Raw genomic sequence first — 24,983 nt, 5'->3', positions numbered from 1 at the left:
GTTAAATCCACGATTCCAGGAGTGGTGACGCCGCCACGGACAGAAAAGGTTCGTTTCCCATCCCGGTTTTAGCCGAGGGCGTGTACGATGAACGCTCAGTCTGCGGGAGGATCCATCCGTACCGCGAGCCCGATTCATTTAACTCTGATCAAACCACTCTGCTACATTTTAGGAAGCGGGCGTGAAGTTTTACATCTCGATAACCGGCGAGGAAAGATTCATTAGTAACCAACTCTCAGTTCCTGCCTGCCTCCTTGACAACGCTGCTGTAGCTGCATCGCCAATGGCAACACTGAATATTCTGATGATGAGTGGTCGATGCTTCCCCCACCTTGTAAATGCCACCAGTCCCGTTGAACTAATACGCATCCGCAAACAATTTTTTTTTTTTAAACGAGGCAGTAGTTACTTTTGGCAAACCGGACCCCAACAAGACGCTGTCAGCTCCACTTACCTGTGCACAGGGGCACTGGAGTCCCCATGTACAACCATCAGTCCTTCACTTTCTCTCTCTCGCTCTCTCACTCTCTCTCCCTGACTGGCTGGCTAATGGCGAAAAAGCTCGAGTGCCACCGCTACACATGAGGGACAGTGCGACTACGGCTGGTCAGGCATACGGCACAAAGCACAAAGCCATTCCCCTCCCATGTCTCTTACATAAGAGAACAGATGACATCCACACAGGCTGGGGGGGGGGGATTAAAGAAAGAGAAGGAAGGAGAGAGAGGGAGGGGGGAGAAAGAGAGAGAGAGAGACAGCAACAGGGAGAGCAACAGAAAGAGAGGAAGGGGAGGGAGGGAGCTGCTCAACAGGAAGTCAACAAATAGGCATCAGCAAGGCCAAGCAAAAGGAGCTGAAGTGAAGGAACAAAACACACACACAAACATGTTCAGAAACACACACACACACACACACACACACACACACACACACACACAGGAGAGATGAAAGGGAGGCTGGCAGGAGAAAGGCTCAAGGATCTAGCATGTGGTCCAACACTGCAGCCACTGGATGCAAGAAACAGTCAAATTAAACTCCACGAATTGTTCTGCTACTCGCTTCTTTACAATAATATCTCATGTCACCACTGTTGACTGCATGCCATATCCTGACAGCATGTCTAATTGCTGTGATTCATCAGACAATTACACTGATCGCACAGGCAAGAACAAACAAACTCAGCAAGTTCACACACAAGACGGTCGACATCGTAAACGCAGGGGACTTTGGATGTGAAGTTATCTCGGATGGGTCCCTCCCCTCCATGTGACATTCAAAAACCTTGAGAATGAGCCAGCGTGACAGTCCCAAACCTGCGGGTACACCTTCACAAACACACACACACACACACACACACACACACACACATGTAGAGCGTAACACCACACCTGGCTTGCGGCGTGCTATTGTCATTCATGCATGATTGACAGGGCAGAGGTCAGCGGAAATCACAAAATTCTTTGAGCGTACACTGACAGAAGAGCTTATTTGGATATTTTTACCTCTCTACAACAAAGCCTGTGTTTGGCCCTTACTACATCTCACTTATCACCATGTCTCCACCTCGCCATCATCCATGTCACAACAATGCCATAAAGCATGACGATCTCTATACACTGTCCAAGACTTTTGTCACAGTGTTGGCCCATTTAAGAACACATGATGGACCAATGATGTATTTAGAGTCAGGCGTTTGTTGGACATTGTATCTGAGGGCAAAGCCAGTCAAAGTTCAGATCTGATTATCACCACACACTGTCAGCTGGCTCCAGTTGAGAGGAAAACTAAACTTGTCTCAGGCCAGATTCAAAGGACTTTTAAAACCATAAAACTTAAAGATTACAGTTTACTGCCCATAACAGAATGCTTATTTCTGACACCAACTGACGTGTCTTAACGTTGCTTAGATAGATGAGTTACTAAGCCACAGTCAGTATAACCAACTACAATGCCATGAGAAACTCTTAAACGTCAGTAACCTAGCTAGATAAAGCCACGGATAACAACCCAAACTAAGAAACGTTATAACGTTATATATTTACCATTAACAGCTCGTGAGCACCAGTGAAGGCAATCTATCTGCATAAGGTCAAAAATCAAGCAGTTCAGCAGGGCTGACGTTAGCCTGGCCATGTTGGGCCTAGTTGCAGCAAGCAGCATAATATTCAAAACTTGACAGCGCGATAACCTAACAAGTAAAGCTAACCCGCTAACGTTAGCTAGCTAGCGATGTTAGCTTCCCGATCTACCGTGGCAAAACATCTGAATTCTGCAAATGAATCGTTAGCTAGTTGGCTGTTTTTAGTGCACAAAACACTTAAATATTATTTGAATCAAGAAAGATTCACCCTTTTAGCAAAGCTGCCAAGATGTATTTGAAAATTTTAAATTTTACTTAGCTAGCTAACGTTAGTGCTACAGCTAGCGCGGGTTAGCTCAAGTTGAACATGTAGCATTAGCAAAGGCTAACGCCAGCTAGCTTTACGTGCATCTTGCAAAGGGAAAAACAATAAGCGTGATATTGAAACATGAAATGGATTAATATCCAATTTTGCATATGTGCTAATAGGATAACGTTACCTGGGCGGGCTTGGGCGATCACCCATCATCCAAGATGTAAATACAAGGGTACTGCTAATGTTGCTACTGTTAGCTAGCGCTCACAGACTGACAGACCGACTGGGCTGGGAAACACACACCGTCCCGAGTCCCGACCGAGCCGACAAGCTGCAGCCGATCGAGTCGCTGTGGCTCTCGTATCGTTGTACTTTACCTTGATCCTCTGTGGTTCGCAACGAAGACGGTGGCAAGGAGTTATCCTATGTTTGGAAATCTATCAACTAGGCTACTTCCAGCTCGTTGCAAATAGCCTTTCCAAGCAGCGGCGAAACAGCAGGAAAATCTTGGCCTTATACAGCCAAACCCACGAGTACCTTTTGCCTTCTAACGAAATAATCCTCAGACTCCCATTAATAACAAAACACTGATATATAAAACAATTAGGTTAACGCAATTACATTCCTGTTATTGATTCAATTGCTTCTGTTCCCCAAACCCCTGAATTCAGTTATTTTCCTCAGACCGTTTTTGATTCGGGGCTGTATCTTTTCACCCTATTGTCAATACTACTGGGTTGAGACCATGGCACACATAACAGAGATGCACCTCACCGTGCTGGCGGGTTTGGATCGACGTACGACGGCGATTGGCCGCCGGGAGGGATGTCAGCCGCGCGATTGGACGGCGGGCGACGTCGATCAACCAGGAGGGAAATGAGGCTGTCCGAGAGCTGAATAAATGGGTTCGGTTGAGAGGGAGGGACAAGGAAAGAGCTTGGGCAGAAAGCGCTGTGGAGTCTCCCGTGTGGAATGAGGCTAAACCTGTCCAGGCCCAACCCTGCTCCGGCAGTTTAACCGCACTTTCACGGCCGATCTGTTCGATCCAGTCGTGTTTTTCTCCGCTTTATTGTTTAATTAATTTCTCACAAACAATGCGTTCAATGCCGCGGTAACATTGTGTAGAGGAAGAGCGGATTTGCAACCGCCGGCTCTTTACACGCACCGAGATTAGAAACGGATCTTTTTGCAGGAAGTAGCAGCACTGTAAGAGTTACATAACTACAACACAGGCCTGCTGTGAATATAATGCCAGTGAGTGTATCAGTCAATGAGGAAATGAGATGCAAAGGGTTTCAGTAATAAATATTTATTCTGGGGGGAGAAATGCATCATTTGATAATTTAGAAAACATTTATAAAACAGTCAGGACAGGCAACACTGCCATGCAAAGCCAAAGGACAGCAACTGCATGAGGAATGAAATTAAGAAAAAATATCTAAGAAAGTGTATCTGTCCCAGCTGTCTACCTCTGTGGGTAAAAAAGTGGACTATATATTATTCAATAGCATTTAGAAAGCTAAGCTGGTCTTAACATTTTCTTTTAAAACACACAAAAGTAGATACAGCTGTTTGACTTCGTAGCGCAGGATAGTAGAGGCAATTTATTGTAAAAATCTGTTGTGTCTTGTCTGTCTATATTTAATATTTCAATAACACAGCCTGTCTTCTCAACAGTTAAGGATGCACATTATGTTTCGGTCATTATAAAACACTGTAAAATTGCTTTCCAACGAAGGGAAAACCACATGCAAAGATCACTGAAACAAGGTAAAGAATCACAGTCTTCAAATGGCACTACAGTGTGAATGAGATTTTGCTTTAACAGCGCAATCCCTGCAGGATTGCTCTTGAGGCATGCACACACACACACACACCCACACACACACTTGCACTGCCAATCATGTTATTCCACTCTTTGCCATTTGAGAGTAATGGCTGCCCTGAGTGTTCCCGCTGGGCTGGACGGCCCTGTGACTTGCAGAATACGATGCAGTAACAACAGACCTGCAGCTCAGTGAAACCCAGCAGCTTAATAATATTAATATTAATATAAAAAATAACAAGCAAAGCAGCGAGATTCTTGATTTAAAAATTCAAACGTCAAAGAAACTGAGTTCCATCGCTGTCAGGGAGTTCTGTGGACCCAAAGGATTTGGGCTAGTCAGATAATTTTTTGTATAAAATATATACTTTATACTACTGCTGAAACCATTAATCAATTAGTCGATCAACAGAAAATTAATCGATTATAATTTTGATAATCCATTAATCGTTTTAGTTTTAATCGTTTCGTTTTTTTTAACATTTGCTGAATAAAAGCTCCACAAATGCTCAGATTTGCTGCTTTTCTCTGTTTCATATCATTATAAAATTAATAATTTGGGCTTTTTTTGGTTGCTGGTCAGACATTTTATAGACTAAATGATTAATTGATTAATTGAAAAAATAATCGATACATAAATTGATAATGAAAATAATCGTTGGTTGCATCCCTACTTTATGCATAAACCATTTACAGACAAAGCATCCAGTTCAAATGTGTGTTCTTTCAGGAACAAAACGTCCAGTCCAGTGTTTTCAGTGTTTAATTTGACCTTTGACCTACAGAGCCTTCTTGTCCCTCTGGTAGCCGTGTTTTTTGTGCGGCCTGGATTTGAGTTTCAGAGCCGAGGCGCTCTTCATGGCCTCCCTCTTCCCTGAGGTAAGCTCCTCCCTCTTCCCTGAGGTAAGCTCCTCCCCTCCCGGTTTCCACAGCAGCAGCTGAGCGTCCTCCCCCCCGGTGACCAGGGCCTCCCCGGCGCCGTCCCACAGGAAGCAGCGCACCGTGGAGGCGTGGCCTCCCTGCAGCGTCCTCAGCAGGCGGAGCCCCTCCTCGTCGCACTCCATCAGGTGGAGCTCCCCGTCGCTCCTCCCCCCGACCACCAGCAGCCTCTGCGCCTCCTCCAGCCAGCTCCCCCCGACCAGGTAGTCCAAGCCCCCGCCGTCCGCCGGCGGGGCGAGGCCGCGGGCGTCGGGGGCGCTGAAGACCGTCAGCGGCTCGTCCGTGTCCAGCTGTCCCAGGTCCCAGAGGTGCAGCCCCTCGTCGTGGCTGAGGCACAGCAGCCGGCTGTAGTCCGTCCCGCACCAGCGGACCGAGCCCACCGACGAGCCGCTGTTGCAGGTCGCCCGCAGCGCCTCCTCCTCGCCCCCCAGGCTCAGGTCGAACACGTTCACCAGGCCGTCGGTGGAGCCGGACGCCAGGCGGTCTTTGTCCCGCGGGTGGAAGCGCACCTGTGTGATGTCATCGCTGTGTGACTCGGAGTACACCCCGAGAACCCCGCCACCGCCACCACCGGTCACTGGGGATGGGACAACAACCAGTAATACTGTATATCGTGGTAAAAAACAATAACGGTTATGACACCGCCCCTAATTTTTATCACCGTGACCAATGAGATAACCGGAAACTTGTTGGGAGGATGAAAAAAAAAAAGCAAACACACAGCAAAGCTCTGCCAGGTCTCTCATTTAAAAAAAATACTTCATTTACTTTAGATGTTGGATTTTTATGTGTTGTTTATGACTATCTTGACAGTTTTTCTAAGCTAAATCAGCATTTTAGCATTTGTTTTTTGAAGATAAAAGTCAAATATTTGACATAAATATTTTACATATGTTCTACAGTCTTACATAAAAAAGAGAAATGTCTTGTGATTGATATAATTTAGTTTTTAAGTTATTACAATACTGTTTTTAAGGTTTTCATCTTATTCATATAATTATTAATTATTAATATAATTATCGGGATAATATCATATATCGAGATCATTCTGGCCAAGATAATCGTATTATGAACTTTTCGGAACAGGCGTACCGGTCTTGCGGGCGTCCCAGAACACCAGGAAGCTGTCCTCCTCGTCCAGCTGCTCGGTGCCGGCGCAGAGCAGCGCGTCGCTGCAGCTCAGGTCGAAGCTGCAGTAGTGGTGGGACGGGTCGCTCTTAAACACTTGGACCGCCTCCGTCCCGGGGCGGCGGACGTCCCACGCCCTGACCGTCCCGTCTGCAGAACCGGAGTAGAGGAGGTCGGGGGAGGTGCGGGCGAAGGTGACGCCGCACAGCGCCCCGCCGTGGCCCCGGTACTCTCCCACGAGGCTTAGCGTGTCCTTGTTGTGGAGGCGGACGGTGAAGTCGGAGCAGGACACCGCCAGCAGGCCGCTCTGTCCCGCGGGCTGCAGGGAGACGTCCAGCAGGTAGGTGGGCTCCTCGGGACGGGCCCGCCGGGCGATGGACAGACCTCTGAGCTTCTCCTCCACGCCCTCCATGACAGCTCAGTGTGACGGGACCCAACTACACCAAACTACACCAACCAACTACACTGAATACACAAAAAATATGTCAGTTAGGACTGGGCAATATAGTTGAAATAAGTATCACGATAATCATAGGAATTTTTTCGATATCGATATATATCACGATATGACTTACATCACATGTTAAAGAATCAAATTAGTGTTCATCCCATTGAACCTACTGGTAATGTTTGGTGTGATGCCAAACAAAACTGAAATGTTCTAATAATATTCCTACCATACCTCATTTTGTCAGAGTTTTGAAATAGAATTTGCTTGTCATCATCTGTTTAGACAGCAGAATTGTATGTCACGATATCCCAAAATCACCTTATCACGATATGATTTCACTGAAAGACGATAAACGATAATATTGAATTATCGCCCTGGTCTACTTATAGTGCATTAAATCTCTCTCTTGCTCAGTACAATATCTTTTCACTCAAACTTTGCTGGATACCATCAGGGAAACAATTAGTTATAATTTGAAATGGAAACTAGCCACAATACGCGCTGAACATTCAAATCTCTGATAATTCAACACGTTTTTGCTTATCGGCAAAGGCACATACATGGTGAAACAAGACTTAAGACGTTTTACTAATTATTATTAGCCATTCTTTAATTCGGGATGCATTCAAATCACCAAGCAGCACGTCTTTCAATAAAATGTAAACTTTTATAATTGGTTCGCCTGTTTCCTTGAATCTTCTTCCGCTGACATACGTTACCGTTAGACGATAGAGGGCTCCTAGCAGTGAACATATTCTTAAAAATTAGATTTTGTTAAAATAATGTGCTGCCTGGTGGATCATCTATATGCCGAAATTACCAGAACTACATAGCTATTGGTAAAAGGTCGTCAGTGATGTTAAATGTGGTATGTGCTTTTTCCGGTGAACAAGGAAACATTAAACGGACAGATTTCTGAATGGACACTGGTGTTAAGCTGCCTCCATATGAGAGAACCGGCACGTATCGGGCACACAGCCGTCCCTGCGTTAACAGTCATTGCTGTCTGTTGTTATTTCCAACCTACCTATTTGCTAGAAATGTCCACAAACGATAAAAACAACCGCAAAACTCGTCGATCTGTGCGTCTATTTCGCTATTTAGGAAACAAACAGCTCAATACACAGTAATGTAGAAGTAATAAGTACAAAGTTACGTTGATAAAACTCACTGCCACCAAATCATTCATATAGAACCAGGCTACTTTTTAGCCATAGTTGAGCCGAGTTGAGCACGTTGGTTGAGACCCTTGTGTCACCGTATTTACAGTCCGTTCGGAACCCATCCCTACAATACATGGTTCCGCTGGCCAAGAGCAAACAATGATACAGATAACTGAGGCCAGACATGGGCAAGAATCCACCAAAATGTATCGTGTTACAAATTACAAATAGTCGGTCATCGAATCAAGTCAAAGTAAATCACAAATTACTGATGTCAAGAAATGTTTTGAAATAAAATGTATGTAATTTGTATTATGAAAATACAAAAAATGAAGAAATTGTAGCATCTTCAAGCATTTTTTGAACTCCACACTGTCTTAACTTGCAAGAAAACATTTTATAATGTAAGATTATTTACAGTTTACAGGAGGCCAAGTATTGACCGTTCAAACATTAATACTGGCTTTCTCATAGTAAATATTCAAACTATTCATAACATATGGGTCTATGTTATGTGCAGGCTCTAAGCAGCTCAGGTAAAGTGCAGCCCATCAGTAAAGCCAAGTGGGTTTCTGGATCCTCCACAGACAAGGTGAGCGATTAAAGAAAAAACTGATGCCTCTGGTTTCAAAGTAGAAGTAAAAACTGACAAAACAAAAAGATTCCAACTGAGGAAACATCTGACCAAGGAAAAGGACATCATGAAAAAAGTTCTAACCAAAAAGAAACCCAATCATACAAACCAAAATGGAAGAAATCTAATCAAAAATGCCTGTCAACCACAATGGCATGTGAAAAAAAAAAAATTCAAACCAAAAAGATGATGTGAAACAAAAACTAGACAAATGAAAACCAAAATTTAACCACAACAACCACAACAAAATGACATCATAACTTGCAAAATGTGTGTATTACAATTACATGTTATGCATCAAATACCACCTGAAAAGTTCCTTTAACATTTTATGATATTCAGTATTGATCATATGTAACACTACATGTAACTTAAGGTATGTGGTAAAAAAAAAACCATGAAATTTCACTGAATTGAATTAAACTTCCTGAAATTCCAATTCTGTTTCCTGTAGGTTTTTTCAAATTCTGATTCCTCGGCTGATTGGAATTGATGAGTTCAGTCATGAATTGATCCCAAACTCTGTTGGTACAAACCGTCTCTCTGTGACCCGGCCTCGGCCAGCAGGTGGCAGTAGACTCTCTGCTTGAGTTAAAGCTCTTTGGACTGAAGCTCTCAGGTCTAGTTGACCCACATCAGAGTGAGCGATCCAGTCCAGCAGCAGAAACACGTCAGTCTGAATGAATTAAAGTCCCGGCCCTTCACCCAGGGAGTCCTGATACAAGCAGAGAAACAGACTGAAACCCTGAGATTCACTGTGTTTTATTTTCTACTGTGTGTGGTTTGAACCTGTGAAAGATTTACTGCCATTTGTATTGTTGAGATAACATTGTGTGTGTGTGTGTGTGTGTGTGTGTGTGTGTGTGTGCGTGTGTGAGTAGGTGGTTATGTACCCAAGCCAATTCACACACTCAAGTTTTTGGCAGCTGGTTCTACAAACATTTCTGTGGAGGCAGAAATAATCTGATTGGTTGAGTTAAACCTCAGTGGGCGGAGCCAAATAACTGCCAATTAACAAACAAAGGAACACGCTTATCTTACCTAATGCTACAAGGAAAACCCCACCCTGAAACCCTTTCACTTTGTTAAAAACAGCTACTGTCAACGTACTTTTAGCACATTTTTTATACACCTCAATGTTCACAAACTAGAAGCTATATTTCCGTGATTGAAAGCAACAAGTTCACGCCCATTCTCCGGGGCCTGTTGAAAGGCATTCTGGGAAATGTAGTAAATCACTAACTGCAGTAGAAGTAGACGAGGCGGGTTCACTGAACACTTCATCACTAAATAACTGCTGTGATCATCACAGACTGATGAGATCTAACAGTGGGAGGATCTGAGGATGGAGTTTAGCTTAGCTTAGTTTAGCTGATTAATTAACCAATCAGACTGAAGCCCAGTGAAAAAGGCAAGAAGCTAGTTAGCTAGCTGCTGACCTCATCACATGGCAATGATCAATGAAAAAAATGTCATTTCCATTTATATTTTTTATCTAGATTTATCTGCACTGACAAAATATTAGAGCTTAAGATGACTTTCGGGCTGATTGACTAGGAATAAGACTAATAATAATAATAACTAATAATTGACTAATAATAATACTAAGGAATAACATAATGAACAATATTAACCATTCAGCCTCAACATGACAGTAATGTGAAAAACGTGAAGAACTGTTTCTTTGGCTCAGAATATTTAACTCAGTAATGAGATTTCTGGCTGCAGAGCGGCACTTTTTTTTTCTTGTGTGTATAATGCTCTAGAAATAAAGTTTATTATTATATTATTATTATTATTATTATTATAACCAGCGTCAAGGTGCAGTGGTCACATCAGTGTATTCGTCATCAAGGATCTGTTTCATGTCTCCTGCTGCAGCTGCACTGTGGCAGGTCCACACACACACCCCCACCCACCCCAACACACACACACACACACATTCTCTCTCTCTCTCTCTCTTTTTGTTTCAGTCTGACCCAAGCCCCCAGCTGCAAAAATAAAATAAAATGAACACACTGTAATTAAGTTGAACCACTTGACGTCTCTCATGCACGCCCCCTTCCCAGACACACACACACACACACACACACACACACACACAATCATGCCAAAGTAATGAAAGTAGTTGTGTTGATTCTGTAGCCTGCAGCAGCAGCAGCAGCCTAGATCGGTTCCCAACCTTTGGCTCGTGACCCTTAAAATAAGCGATGCAGATCTACATCTCTGTTCATCCTTAATAAACTACTTCATTTTGATTTTTTACACTGGGAGAGACATGGAGACGCTTTACTGCCTGTTCTGGTCTTGAATAGGACTCGATTTGTTCTGGTCTCAGTCTTGACTTGGTCTCAACGCTCTTTGGACCTGATCTGGACTTGAACCTGACTGGACCTGGTCTCCACTACGTTGGTTTGACTACTCAAGTCACAGTTTTAATTGCTTGAGACTTGACTTGATGCATGAAGAGAAGACTTGAGGCTTGACTTGACTTGGGTTCTGGTGACTTGGGACTTGACTCTGACTTGGGTTCTGGTGACTTGGGACTTGACTCTGACTTGTACTTTGATGACTTGAAAAGGTTTCTAAAGTCTTGACTTGAGATCTTGTGTTTGTGTAAATGACTTAGATTGAAAGTGATGAGATTTGTTCCAGCGGACGACTGAATTTAAATTCTGTTTTCTGAATTTGTATGGAATGATTGAATTTACTGAAGTTGAAACTGATTATAGAAATCAAACTCATGATGCTCTTACCAAGTTTTTATCCTATTAAAACCATATTGCATTGAAAAGTCCTAGATATTTAGTTTTCTTTAAGATATTAAATTGATACTGGACTCTTGATTTGTTCTGACTTGACTTGCTGTTCTACATTTAGACTTGAGACTTGGATAAATAAAGGTCTTGGAAAAGAAAAGTAAAAGTGAACCAGACTCATTCAGAAAGTGACTCTCTCTTCTCTCCCTGCCCCAGTGGCAGCAGGTGGCTTATTGCTGCTTCCAGCCTGTGTGTGTGTGTGTGTGTGTGTGTGTGTGTGTGTGTGTGTGTGTGTGTGTGTGTGTCAGCGGTGCAGACGAGGACACAGTCATTCCCAAAACATTCACCAAGGCTGACCGACAGTCCCATACACTCTCACTTGTGTCGACATGCCACTAGGGAGAAGAAGAAGAAAAGCCTTTAATGTGTGATCAGGGCCTGGAACATGTTTCAGTGTGTGTGTGTGTGTGTGTGTGTGTGTGTGTGTGTGTGTGTGTGTGTGTGTGTGTGTGTGTGGTACAGCCGGACGGCCTGGCAGCACTGAGTGGAAACTGAGCTGGCATCGCTGTGACACACACACACACACACACCACATCTCCATCTGTGGACTGTACTGAAGCTGGGGCGGGGGGGTGGGAGGGGGGGGGGGGGGGGGGGGGGGGGCTGAACGTCATTAAAACCCTTCAGGTCTTATTCAAACAAGATTAGCCGCAGAAAAGAAACAAGCCGCTGCTGCTGTATCACACATTATAACAGAGGCTGCTGGTGCTCTTAGGGCTGAGTGACCCATCAGAAGTTATAATGTTATAATTATAAAGTTATAATGGAGAAATAATCTTATTGAGTTAAATCTTAATGGGCGGAACCAAAGAAACAGCTTTTTGGAGCGCAAGTTAGGTAACTGCCAAACTTGAATGGCTTGAAGGTCAAAATATAAATAAAAATATAAATATCAATAACTTCTTTGTTTCATTAATTCATGACCATGGCATCATGATGTTGAAGGTCAGCAGCTAACTAGCTAACCTAGATAACTTAGTATGGACAGACTGTATTTTTTCAGTTAGCAGCAGAGCTTTAGTATTTTAGTGAATCCACTTTCCCTCAACCTGCCTGGTCTACTTCAGTTAGTGATGACCTACATTTCCCAGAATGCAGCTGAGCCCCTTGCTCAAAACACAACATATCATGTGGCTGCGTTGCAACTAGCTAACCTAACTTAGTATGATAGATTGTATTTTTTCAGTTAGCAGCAGAGCGCTAGGCTTCATGATATTAGCTTCCTCCTCTCTTATCTTCGTCACTTCAGTCTAACTAAATGCCTAAAATGGAAAACAGCTGTCCTGTTTGGGAGATTTCAAGAAGTAAGAAGGTTGGAGCGGAAACTTCAGTTATTTCGATCATTTTATTTCAGTTAATTCACACAAACAATCAGACGTAATAGAGCCTCATTTAATCATAGATGAAATCCAACAATAAAATCTGTAGATATAAAAAAATAATGTGAAACTGCATAAACGCTCCTCTAATATCCACATCTATCAGATGGAGACAGTGGTTTGAGATGAGAACAGCTCAGAGGGAAACACAAGAGCTTCATTCCAAAATGAGACAGACATTTGAGAAGAGAAACCTGTTTTGACACTGCTGAAATGAAATAAATCTCACTATTTAATAGTCTTCAATAGCAAAGTTTCAGAGGAATTAATCTCCAGTGTTTTTTTTTTTTAACATATGAAGCAATGAAGATCAGGTGACATATTTTTTTTCCAAAAATGGATATGAAGCATTTGGGAATGAAACCCTTCGTTTTAGTTACACAAAACATTTTTCTAATCAAACCAAACAGAAGAATCACCAGGGAATTTATTTGGTCTTGGGAAAAAAAAAAAAGACAACTCTCATTTACTCATTTACACATTTTTGCCATGCAAATAGTCAAATGTATGCAATATGACAAAAGATTAAAATCAAATGCTTTTGAATTGAGTTAGCGTAAAGATAAAAATGACTCAAGTCACAATTACGGTGACTCGCTAATTGCTAATTTGAGTGAAAGCAGTGTGACTGGGGAACGGGGCGTCGACTGGGAAATTTCATTCAGCCAAAATGGTTTGAATTCAAAATCTCTCCCACAGATTTGAACACTCCTGCCATGTGACAAACTTCACTATCGACCAGCAACGTTTTACCAGCTGCTGTTGATTTCCCTCCCTGCTTGGAAACACTTGATGCAGTTGCAGCTGCAAAAGGAGACGGGAGACGACAGGATGGAAAATGAAAAGTTAGGACCAACGAACCAGAGCTTACACACAGGGCCGGGCGATAAAAACCAGTATCACAATAATCATGAGGATATGTTTCAATATCGATATATATAGATCACGATATGGAATAAATAATCAAATAGTAATGTTAGGTGTGATTCAAACAAAACTGAAACTTTCAAATAATATTCCTGCCATACCTCATTTTGTCTTGTTTTTAAATATAATTAGCTTGTTATCATCAGTTCTGACAGCAGAATTGTGCGTCACAATATCAAAATATCTTCTTCTTATTCCACTGAAAGACGATGAAACGGATAACATTGAATTATCACCCGGCTCCGTTTACACACACCAAGTTAAGAGCTTCGATGTGATTGGCTGGAACAGAAGCGGTGACCTCACATGGTCTTCCTGAACAGCGGTGAAGGCACTGAAGGAGCAGACGGGACAGAGAGGAGAGGAGCTAACGGGCTAAGCTACAGGTCAGCCCCTGTTATTTGGTCAAAGTAGGAAAGTGTCACCATCCGTTTAAAAAGTCATTTCTCTGAGATTCACTATTTCAAGATGAAAGGGAAACATAAAATAAACAACAAAAACAACACTATATTCTTTAGCATAGCAAACAACAAAGACAATTTACCACAGATGAATTTAAATCTCTTCAATGAATCCCACGGTTTCTTTCAGTTTTTAGGTGTTTTTCTCATATCGGGGGAAGACCGAACCACAGAGAGTCTTCCTCCCCACAACAGAAAACACAATTATCTCATCATCTTCATCAGGAAGTTTGGTTTCATGTCCTTTATCAATCTCATTTCCCGATCTGTCCTCCATCTGCAGGGGAAGCCTCCTCTGCCAGGACAGAAATACCACAGCAGCGGCCTCCACATGCTTTAATGCTCACACTCTTCTTTCCCTTCACTCTGCCTCTTCTGGAGGATTGCACACATTTTACAGTTTAATATTCTGAATTTGAAGATTTTAGTTGGTGGTCAAAGTGATGTTTTGCAGTAGTAGCTGGGTAAAAAACCCCCGTCAACAACATCAAATATCATGACATGAAGTGGTTTTGGCTCTGTGTAGTTTTAACCATATTGAGACAGTTTTCCTTCAGACTTCTTGCAAAATTCCCAAACTTTTCAAAGACCTGGAAATAACAAAATTAATTTCCCATGCTATTCCACACTTTCCTGAGTACTAACCTGTGGAGAAGTACTCCACAATACTCTGTGAAGTATGAAATCTAATGAAGTTGTGGTAACATGTTGGGCAGCAGGCATCACAGCTCTTCCACATTACTGCTTATTATTGCGTACTTGCAATACTTTCCCTCAGGTTAAGACATTTGAATAAGGCTTTTGTAAAGTGACCATTTCACCCATTTCACTCTTTAACGGTTCCTGCGCTCCTGAACAGATGTTGTGCTTTGTCCAGTAAACAAGAAAACAAACAAAAGCGAATACAATTAAACTTCCTTTTCATCAACACGGAGGGGAAAACACATTCAGACAACACGCTAAAACAAAGAGACACACATGTCCGACGTGCTTAAGGCAAGGCCACAGGATGTGAAGCGAGCCGGGCAGCGGAGCCTCTTCCTCCTTCCGACTGACCAATCACAGCCCGGCAAACTCCAGGGTGAAGCTGCTCAGGTTTACACTTTCCAAACCAAAGCTGCCAAGACAAAATCACCAAAGCTTCTGAAACTGACGATCAGAGAGGTCACGTTCGGGGTTAAAGTTCAGCAGAAGGTTCAGCTGATGGTGTTGAGTTCAAGTTTCGGTTTATAATCAACTTTTTAGGAGAATTATGACGACTTCTGGATTTGCAGCTTTGCTGGAAAGTGACGACCGGCCTGTCCAGAGGGCTGGAGACAGTTTTGCCAGATCAACTCACGTTTTTTTTACAAGATTCAAATGCTGGAAAACAAAATATGTGCCATAAAAACAAGAGTTCTTACTTGGAAACAATTCTCCATCATCAATAAATAAATTTAGCATCTGGTAGACTGGTAGAATTCCTTCGCCACTTTTAGTATTTTACCAGCCGAATAATTTATTTACGAAAGAAAAGCTCTTTATGATGGACTGTTACCTGCTAAAGAGGCTGGGAGAGTAGACAAACTAACATTTACCAACATTTGTCTGTTTGCCTGCTGGAAATCTTCTATCTTCTTAATATTTTTGAATTAGTTGAACTGGAAAAAGCACCATAAAAAACAGACTCCAACCCTGGTGCTGACTAACACTCAGCTTCTCTTCATAATCCAACCTTTAACCATTCTTAAGGAAAACTACCTAAACCTGACCCCAGATCAGCGCCCTCTGCCCGGCTCGGGGGGGGAAAACAGTGCATTCTGGGAACAGTGCATTCGCATTAGGACAGTACCGCATACGACAACATACAAGTCACCTTGTAATACATGGCTTCTTCGTGAAACTGATGCCCTCGTTTGGGCAACGTAAGACTGCTGAAGTGTTTTTTTTTCTTGGGACTTTCTTGGTCTTCGGTCCGGAGGCGAAACCTCTCCGGTGGGTTGGAGACGCCGGTTTGTGAGCAGAAGGTTGCGAGTTTGAATCCCTGAACCAGCCGAGGGAAGACCGGGTGAATTATGGGTCAAACTCTGAATATGAAGCAGGACGTTGGTGGAAAACAGCGTGTGTGTTCAGTCAACTTCCCCTGGATATATTAACGTAAAAAGAAAAACAACTCATGTCTCCATCAGGATGAACAGTAATTATTGCCTCAAGGAAAGTAATTCACTACCAACGAGTTCAGTGCAGCAGAACGACCGGGACAGACATCCAGACAGAGTGAAAACATCACTTGTGTCTTTCTGAAAAACATCTCGGAGACGTCTGTTATCAGCTCGGTGATCTACAGAGAGCAGGAAATTTAACATTTTTCATCCAGCAGCTACAGCAGCTGGCGGATTCTCAAATTCAACAGTCATTTTCACTATTTTACCATTACATTACACTGTATTTTATCATAACATTTGATTTTTTTAGAATAGAAAAGAGACCGGTTGGCAGTCCGATCAAGTGGCAGCGATATCCGACATTTCTCATATTGTTTAATTTGTGAAAGCGAGACCTACAGAGAGAACAGGACTTCTCTTTACTGTGATCACATCTGAGCTCTCACCAAACGGATTGTGTTTCGGTTCCCAAGTTGCTCATAGATCACCAAGCGTGTCTCCGGCAGGGACGAGCGTCTCCGACTTGTTTACATTTCACCGAGTGATGAACGCTAAATACTTTCCAGCGAGTGGGAAGTGGCGTTCTGCTCACAGTCAGGATGAGACGCTCCGATCCTTCAGCCACAATAAAACTGACCAACAAATCAAACAAGAAATCGATCAACAGCCATGAACAGATAAACCACTGCGGTGTTTGCTGCTGTTGTGGAAAAAACACAAAACTGCAGTGACCGAAGTGTTTTTTCGTTTCTTACTTCTCGACTCAATGTATGAATTTATGGAGATATCACAGGTAGTAGAAGATCTGTTTTATGGTCATTTATGTTTTGAGTGAGTTTCATGACCCTTGGGCCTTTGAAACCTGTTAAGATCTCATTGTATAATTTAAAAAATACATGGGTGTCCATATGAAAACAACCATTTTTTCCTTTATTCCTGAAAAGCCGACTTCTTGCAGATATGGATTTCTATAACTTGCAATAGTTGATGCAAGCTACCCAAGAAAACCCAAGTGAAAACCTTGGTCACTTCTGAGGAGAGATGCACAGTATTAAAAGAAAAATCTCTTCCCCTTCTTCAATAAAATTAATTTTGGTCCAATCCTACAGAAAAGTATCTGTAAAACTATACAGTGAAAGGAATGGAGGGGAAATATAGTGTTCTAAAGAGAGGAGAGGAGAGGAGAGGAGGAGAGGAAAGGAGAGGAGGAGAGGAGAGGAGAGGAGAGGAGAGGAGAGGAGAGGAGAGGAGAGGAGAGGAGAGGAGAGGAGAGGGGAGAGGAGGAGAGGAGAGGAGAGGAGAGGAAAGGAGAGGAGGGGAGAGGAGAGGAGAGGAGAGGAGAGGAGAGGAGAGGAGAGGAGAGGAGAGGAGAGGAGAGAGCCAATCATAAGGCGATCTGGATTCAATTTCCCACCAAATGGCAGACGTTATGTTATTTTTCCCCATCTTCCCAGTGCTTTGCCCACTTCTGAGGCTGCTTCAGTGTCCAGTCTAAATATCTGAAAGTTGTGGGGAGCGGAGGCGGGTCAGGAGGCGGGTCAGGAGGCGGGTCAGGAGTCAGGTCAGGAGTCAGGTCAGGAGGCGGGTCAGGAGGCGGGTCAGGAGGCGGGTCAGGAGGCGGGTCAGGAGTCAGGTCAGGAGTCAGGTCAGGAGGCGGGTCAGGAGGCAGGTCAGGAGGCGGGTCAGGAGGCGGGTCAGGAGGCGGGTCAGGAGTCGGGTCAGGAGGCGGGTCAGGAGTCGGGTCAGGAGGCAGGTCAGGAGGCGGGTCAGGAGGCAGGTCAGGAGGCGGGTCAGGAGGCGGGTCAGGAGGCAGGTAGGTCAGGAGGCGGGTCAGGAGGCGGGTCAGGAGGCAGGTAGGTCAGGAGGCGGGTCAGGAGGCGGGTCAGGAGGCGGGTCAGGAGTCGGGTCAGGAGGCGGGTCAGGAGTCGGGTCAGGAGGCAGGTCAGGAGGCGGGTCAGGAGGCAGGTCAGGAGGCGGGTCAGGAGGCGGGTCAGGAGGCAGGTAGGTCAGGAGGCGGGTCAGGAGGCGGGTCAGGAGTCGGGTCAGGAGGCGGGTCAGGAGGCGGGTCAGGAGTCAGGTCAGGAGGCGGGTCAGGAGGCGGGTCAGGAGGCGGGTCAGGAGGCGGGTCAGGAGGCGGGTCAGGAGGCGGGTCAGGAGTCAGGTCAGGAGACGGGTCAGGAGGCGGGTCAGGAGGCAGAGAGACAGAACCTGGAACCTGTTGAACCCAGTCTCCTACAGACAGTCTGATCCTGTCTGTCAGCAGGCAGACCATCAGGAAGCATGAAGCCTCGATGAAAAGACCATGTGAGCTACAGTGTTGGGTAGTGTTGTCACAAAACCACAATCCTGACTTCAATAATATCTAATAATCATCAATTAATTAATTAATTAATTAAAATTCAATACTACTATGATACCAGGAAGTTTTCCACAGGGGTTTTGATGTTGGTCTGGTGTCTATATTTATCGGCTCTTTAAGCAACAGTTCCATATTTGGCTCCTGGTACCAGTTTTGGGACCGGTTAAAGTGGACCGGGATCCAGTTCCTTTATAATGTTTTTAATGTAGTGCTGAAACGATTAGACGATTAATCAATTTGTCGATCAACAGAAACCTTTACCGTTTTAGTCATTTATGAAGTGAAAACACCAAACATTTTCTGGTTGCAGCTTCACAAATGCTAAGATTTACTACTTTACTTTACTGCTTTTCTCTGTTTCATCTTATTATAAAATGAATACTTTGGGGTTTTTCAGCTTCTGGTTAGTCCAAGTAAGACATTTGAAGAATCACTTTGGGCTTTGGTGACTTGTGATGGGCATTTGTCAATATTTTTGACCTTTTATAGACTAAATGATGAATTGATTAATCGAAAAAATAATCAACAATGAAAGTAACAGTTAGTTGCAGCCGTATTATAATGAAATTAATCTTTTGCAAGTAGTGTTGAAGTTTTATTGAAGTAGTATTGAAATTTCGGTTATCATGACAACACTTGTACTGGGACTGTTGATTCCACTGAGTGAGTTAGTGTTTTGGATCATTAGTGTGAGCTGGTGAACTGCAGTATTTGACTCTTGTTTTGCATTATTTATATGCAATTTGAGTTGCTTCCCAAAGACTCTGCTGACTCCTACCCCAACGTCCGTGTTCCCTCTGTTTAATTCCTGTGAGAGAGAGAGAGACTTACAAAACTATATTCCCTCTCCCCTCTCTCTCTCTCTCTCTCTCCCCAGCGACCCACGTGGTGTTCCTCTGGAGAGCGCCGTTTCCTCCCTCCTGACAGCGGGAGACGTCACGCTCCCTTACACGGGAGGTGGATGCGTGGGCGTCGACGGCGTCCCCGCGTTATCAAACAGGAAGTCGGTCCCGCAGTGTTAAACTCACACACAGACCGCTTCCCATCACCCTGACAACCTTATAGAAAAAAATAAAAACGATTAAAAACCATCGCTGTACATTTCCCGCTGTGAAACCAAACAAAGTGGCGCTTCCTTCCTTCCTTTCGGATCATATTATGTGCCCAGTCATTGCTTTTCTCCCATCACGTCGCAGGGAAAGCAATCAATCTCAGAGCAGACGACAGGCTATTGTCTAAATAAAGACAGAACAAGTCAACAGAGCAGACGCGGGACAGGAGGAGCCCTTTAGAAAAATACTGTACATGTGCGATCAAACACCTCGAAAAAAGATCAGACTCTGATTTCTGACAAAACTCTCGACTTCAGTTAGACAGGTAACAAAATATTCAGTGAGGTTTAACACAAGACTGTCCACTCCACAGGGGCGACGAGAGGTCAAAGGTCAAATTTCACCAATACAGGGAAGGGCAATATAAAATCATAAGGGTCTTATTGCATTGAGAGGTGAGACAGAGGAGAGGAAGATCAAATATCAATATTATGAAGATTTTCTGACAAAGAACCATGCAAACTTTGAAAGGTTTTGGACAGCCAACGTTAGCCAACCATAAATTCTGGTTGTTGTTTTTAAAGGAGTTACTAACTCTTCGGCTGGTGTTTTGCATCAGCTGCTACAACTTTTCCTGCCCTCGCGAAAAAACTGGCGGTTCTACAGTCGCTCCATAAAGACGTAGAGAACGAACAACTTCCACTTTCTTTCCCTTTGAACGCACAATACACTGACATGCAGTCTCAAGACAGTGATGCTTGAAAACTTCCAAAAACTTAGTGTGTGCTTGTATGGTTCTTTGCCTGAACTCTTCAAATAACAGCATTAACAGTAATAATAATAATAATAATGAAAATACTAAGACACAGGTCGGGCCTGCAGCTATCAGTGGCTTCAGTCCAACAGTCTTTTACAGGCCGCTGCTAAAAGGTTTCTGCTGTTAATATGAATGAGGCCGACGTTCGGCTAGAAAATTGCCGAGCCGTTGCAAAGCCTCCTGGGATCAGGGCGAACTGGCAGAGCCATTTTGATTTTATTTTACTTTTAAATAATTTAGAGAATAGAATAGATAGATACGACTTGCCACAGTAGATAGAAGATACCAGTCGAGGCCAAATTTACCAGCCTTTCCCTGGTGATGGTTTTGAGCAGGTTCCACACCCTGCCGCTAGGCCGCACTCAAAGAGCAAGGAGTGAGGCGAGGCGAGGTTTGGCCAGGACAGTCTGGGGTGCAGCTGCCCCTTTGAATGCTGGGACATCAGGTTCAGCCTCCCTCGATCCTATCCTGAGCCAAAAGTGGGAGAAACTGCAAAACTGATGGCATGTCAGCATCCAGATCAGCGTTGAGGCGGTAAATTCACCTCAGTCCAGTCGTAGCCCGCCTGCCTCTGGTAGGAAAGGGGCTCTGGATGGGAGAAATAGCAAAACTGATCTGAGAACAGCATTCTGGGTAGTGTTCAGGGGGTCACTTCCTCCAGCGACCGACCAGGAGGTGAACCGGCCGTCCCGATCAGGAGAGCTGCATGTGGCTGAAGAGCAGGGGAACCAGGAAGAGCACGTTGAAGCCCACCGTCCCGTAGACGATGTAGCGGTAGGGCAGCTCCACCTCCATGTGCTGCCGGGCCTTCCGCACGTCGCCGCTGGGAACGCCGAACACCCGGCACACCAGGGGGATGGTGACGGCCTTCATCAGCGCCCGCGTGGCCACCAGCACCAGCACGCCCAGGAAGAGCCTCAGCACGGCCAGGCCCACCAGGCCGGCGCTGAGCGGCGGCAGGGAGAAGGGCAGCAGGTCCGGCGGCGGGTCGGGCATCAGGCCCAGGAGGCGGTTGACGTGGGAGGCCAGGGCCACGCCGGCGCCCGTGCCCAGGATCTGAGCGGTGTCGCCCCGCGAGGTGCTCCAGGTGTCCAGCGTGAAGGAGAACAGGCCCAGCGCCAGGTGGAGGGAGATGATGATGAGCGGCGCGTAGCGGCAGGTCAGGTTGAAGTTGTCGATCAGGTCCAAGGCCGGCAGGAAGAACAGCAGGATCAGGACGCTGTACAGGAAGCCGACCATGACATCCTGCAGGAAACACAAACAGAAAAGACAGAGGGTCACATACAGCATCCAGATCAACACCGTTATCCAGATCGACACACGGCTGTTGGAGGATTCACCAATTGATCCTGTGGCTTTGGGACAGGACAGCTGGCTTCCTGTGCACAATATGAAAACACATGAACCCAAACAGTCATATCCTCATACACACAGATACTACAGCTGAACAATTAATCAAAAAAAAAAAAAAATCGAAATTGAAATATGAACTTAAAGGTCCCATATTCTCCACTGTCCAGAGTTTTATTTTGTGTCTTTCTGTCCATTCAAAGCTGTGTGTGTGGTGTCATGAACCAAAAACACTCTCAATCCATTTCTCCACGTTCATTTTCCAGCATCTCTCTGAGCCTTACCAAGAACAGGCCGTTTCTGTCGCCGTGTCTTTAAGGCTCATTAATATTCACGACCCCTCCGTTCCGATCGGCTAACCGTTTCGAGAGCGAAACGTGAGACGCCGCGGCCCGGCGGCTACAGGTAGGGAAAACTCTCCGGTAATAAACGATGACGACCGCTCGACCGCTTTGAAAAAAACACTTTGTTAGTCTATTATTTCTTACAGAAATGATAATGAGCGAACCTTTGTGACGCCACAAAGTTACGGAAGTCCAAACGGCTCGTTTAGAGGCTCGCTTTTCTAATATGGATTGTGTGGATTTAGTTTTGATGCTTTCACCATGTTTAGATAGACCATCCAACCTGTTCTACACCATGTGGGACCTTTAAAAGAGAGGAGCGTCCAAAATGGATTTGTGAACAAGGAGTTTTAGAGCTGCTGGTAATCTTTGGTCCATGAATCAAAACCTTTCATCATACATACTACATTTTATTTAACAAAATCACTTTTCTTTAAACAATTTTAAAGCTCTAAAAAATGTATGACACGAAAAACTTGTTCGCAGTTGAAATCGCAATTGCGATATTCTGTCAAATAATCGCAATTTGATTTTTTGTCAATATCTTTCAGCTCTAATAGATACAAGCCTTCCTTATGACTATATAGTCTTCATCTGTCATGATGATCTGATGGAAGAAAAAATTTAATTGAGGAAGGGTTGGATTGGAGAACATATTAGAATTACTATTGTAAAAAAAAAGGATGTTAAACACGTTTAACAGAAATTCAGAGGTGGACTACGACTTTGTCACATATTACCTAAAATCTATCGTTAACAAAAGGGACGGATTTAATACACTGCATCACCCCTTAAATCACAGAGAGAGGTTTATATACAGTACTGTACGAAAGTCTTAGGCACATGTAAAAAATATTCCATAAAGCATAGATGCTTTCAAAAATAATGACATTTGTTTCTAAATATAAACAAATTTACTATAAACAGCGGTCTACTGATACACTAATGCAGAAAACAAGACAAAATTTATATAAATCTAGGGTGCCTGAGACATGTGACACTCAATAAATGACAACCATTGGGGTGAGGTGCAACTGTACCAACTGATTTTAAACTTTAATGTCATTCAATCAAGATAAAATAAGACTACATACAAATAACTACATCTAAACTCAAAAATATCATCATCTTTGATTCAGATACAGTAAAAACTTCCTTTAAATGACAACACTATCTGTCAGATGAGGGTTTTTGTTGGTTATTTATTTCCCAGTGATGAAAAAAGGAAGCTGAACGGCAGCGGGGGGAAACAGGAAGGCAGCGAGTCCAACATGGCAGTGAACTCTGGACCAAGAGCAGCGTCAGCATAATGCTCATCAGAGACGTTTATTTACCGACCCGTGCAGCAAACTGACACATGCTCACATACACTGTGCAGACAAGATGTGTGTGTGTGTGCATCTGTCTGTGTATTTAACTTCTCAACTTTATCCCTGATTTAACCAGCCAGGTTGACCGAGAACTAGGGCTGCACTATTATTTCTAAAACGATAAAAGATGATGATCCTGAATATTTTGCCAGGCATTACGATCATCATTATTAGCCTCAATAATTTGAGGAACTAAATTATTTTACTGCACTTTTTGTATCTTTTGCTGTTTACAATATATTTGATTTTGATGAAACAACTGAACAAGTACATAGCCTACACATAATAAGCAATAACCAATTCATTTGGCATGAGGCAATGACTCAAAATCTTGAAACCTTGTTCAAAAAATATATTTTAAAAAAGGCCAATTCAAGTAAAATAACACAGACAGACCATTTGGTTTCAGGTATTTGATGATATTCAAATTTGATTTTGAGGATACATTAATTCTTAATCAAATTCAAAGTTGTAGGATGTCAAGAAAAAAAAAAAAATTATATATATATATATGAATGATTACAGATACACATATATATATATATATATATATATATATATATATATATATATATACACACATACATATAGCACGTCTGTAATCATTCTGTAGTTTCCCTGGACAAGTCATTTATAAATGTTATGGTTCCAGCTGTGAATTCTGGTCTGTGGCTGGCAGGTTAGTCTGGCAGCTAACCAACTAGGCGCTACCTTGAAGTTCCTATCTAGTTTAAAAATCTATTTTGACTGTTGAAATAGAGGAAGTGGCAGGTGAATTCTGGGATGTGGCCAGAGGACCAAAAAAGTTGGCCACCAGCCCCGGTTACAGTTGTGACTTAACACTTTCCAGGAGTTGTATCAGGCCTGATCTCACCTTCCTGGCAGCGGCCGGCCGGTCGGTCGTTAACCCACGCTGGCCTACATGTGCCGCGGCGGCCGTACGGCAGCGACACGTTGGCTCTCTGCTCGGGGGGGAACTCGTGTCCCGACCGCTGCGGGCCAGCTGACAGCACATGTTCCACTGCAGGGCCACGTTTTACTGTCTGAGGATCTGACGGTGAGGTAATGACAACGCCATAAAGCAGCGGTGTCCAGTCATGTGCCGCGGAGGGCTGAAAGTCTGCAGGCTTTCCTTCCAACCCAACACTACACAAATTACAGATTCACAAATCACAAATTAGCTGCTCCTTATCTGCTTGAAGGTGGAATCAGCTGGTGGTCTTTGGCTGGAAGAAAAACCTGCAGACTCTCAGCACCACTGCCATGAAGGAATGAGTGCCCCAAGTTTGACTACATCAGTCAAAAAATGCTATAGCACAAATGCAGCGGCAGAATAAGGGCGCTTAAAGTAACTTTTTCATCCACCAGAAATGCAAAACTCAGCAGCCGCTTTCACCGTTTCCCAGCGTTTAGAATAGAGAAGAG

At 43.8% G+C, this 24,983-nt stretch overlaps 3 protein-coding genes across 6 annotated transcripts in view; all 3 read right to left on the bottom strand.

The window, feature by feature from the left end:
* Nucleotides 1-3,118, bottom strand: part of ppp2r5eb (protein phosphatase 2, regulatory subunit B', epsilon isoform b) — a 47,679-nt gene extending 44,561 nt beyond the window's left edge. For 2 of the 4 annotated variants that reach the window (XM_078289384.1, XM_078289383.1), the window contains exon 1: nt 2,774-3,118. Coding sequence is in view for 2 of the 4 variants with exons in the window: in XM_078289381.1 (XP_078145507.1) it covers nt 2,581-2,609 (29 nt within the window). In the remaining 2 variants the exon portion in view is untranslated. Of the gene's footprint in view, nt 1-2,580; nt 2,736-2,773 lie in introns of those variants that run through there. The other 2 variants (XM_078289381.1, XM_078289382.1) reach the window with 1 other exon arrangement.
* Nucleotides 3,119-3,719: 601 nt separating this feature from the next.
* On the bottom strand, nt 3,720-7,962 carry wdr89 (WD repeat domain 89). Its single transcript, XM_071921183.2, has 3 exons — nt 7,911-7,962; nt 6,253-6,753; nt 3,720-5,737 (listed from the first exon to the last, which is right to left on the bottom strand). The coding sequence occupies exons 2-3, from the start codon at nt 6,698-6,700 to the stop codon at nt 5,001-5,003; spliced, it is 1,185 nt and encodes a 394-aa protein (XP_071777284.2). The 5' UTR covers nt 6,701-6,753; nt 7,911-7,962; the 3' UTR covers nt 3,720-5,000.
* Nucleotides 7,963-20,813: 12,851 nt separating this feature from the next.
* sgpp1b (sphingosine-1-phosphate phosphatase 1b) overlaps nt 20,814-24,983 on the bottom strand; it is a 33,969-nt gene continuing 29,799 nt past the window's right edge. Inside the window, exon 3 of the mRNA XM_071921182.2 lies at nt 20,814-21,739. Coding sequence (XP_071777283.2) covers nt 21,188-21,739 — 552 coding nt within the window. The 3' untranslated portion in view covers nt 20,814-21,187. The remainder of the gene's footprint in view (nt 21,740-24,983) is intronic.

This window comes from Centroberyx gerrardi, chromosome 17 (genome assembly GCF_048128805.1).
Source record: "Centroberyx gerrardi isolate f3 chromosome 17, fCenGer3.hap1.cur.20231027, whole genome shotgun sequence".
NCBI classification, from domain to species: domain Eukaryota; kingdom Metazoa; phylum Chordata; class Actinopteri; order Beryciformes; family Berycidae; genus Centroberyx; species Centroberyx gerrardi.
The sequence above is the reverse complement of the archived record's forward strand: the minus strand, read 5'-3'. Positions and strand labels throughout refer to the sequence as shown.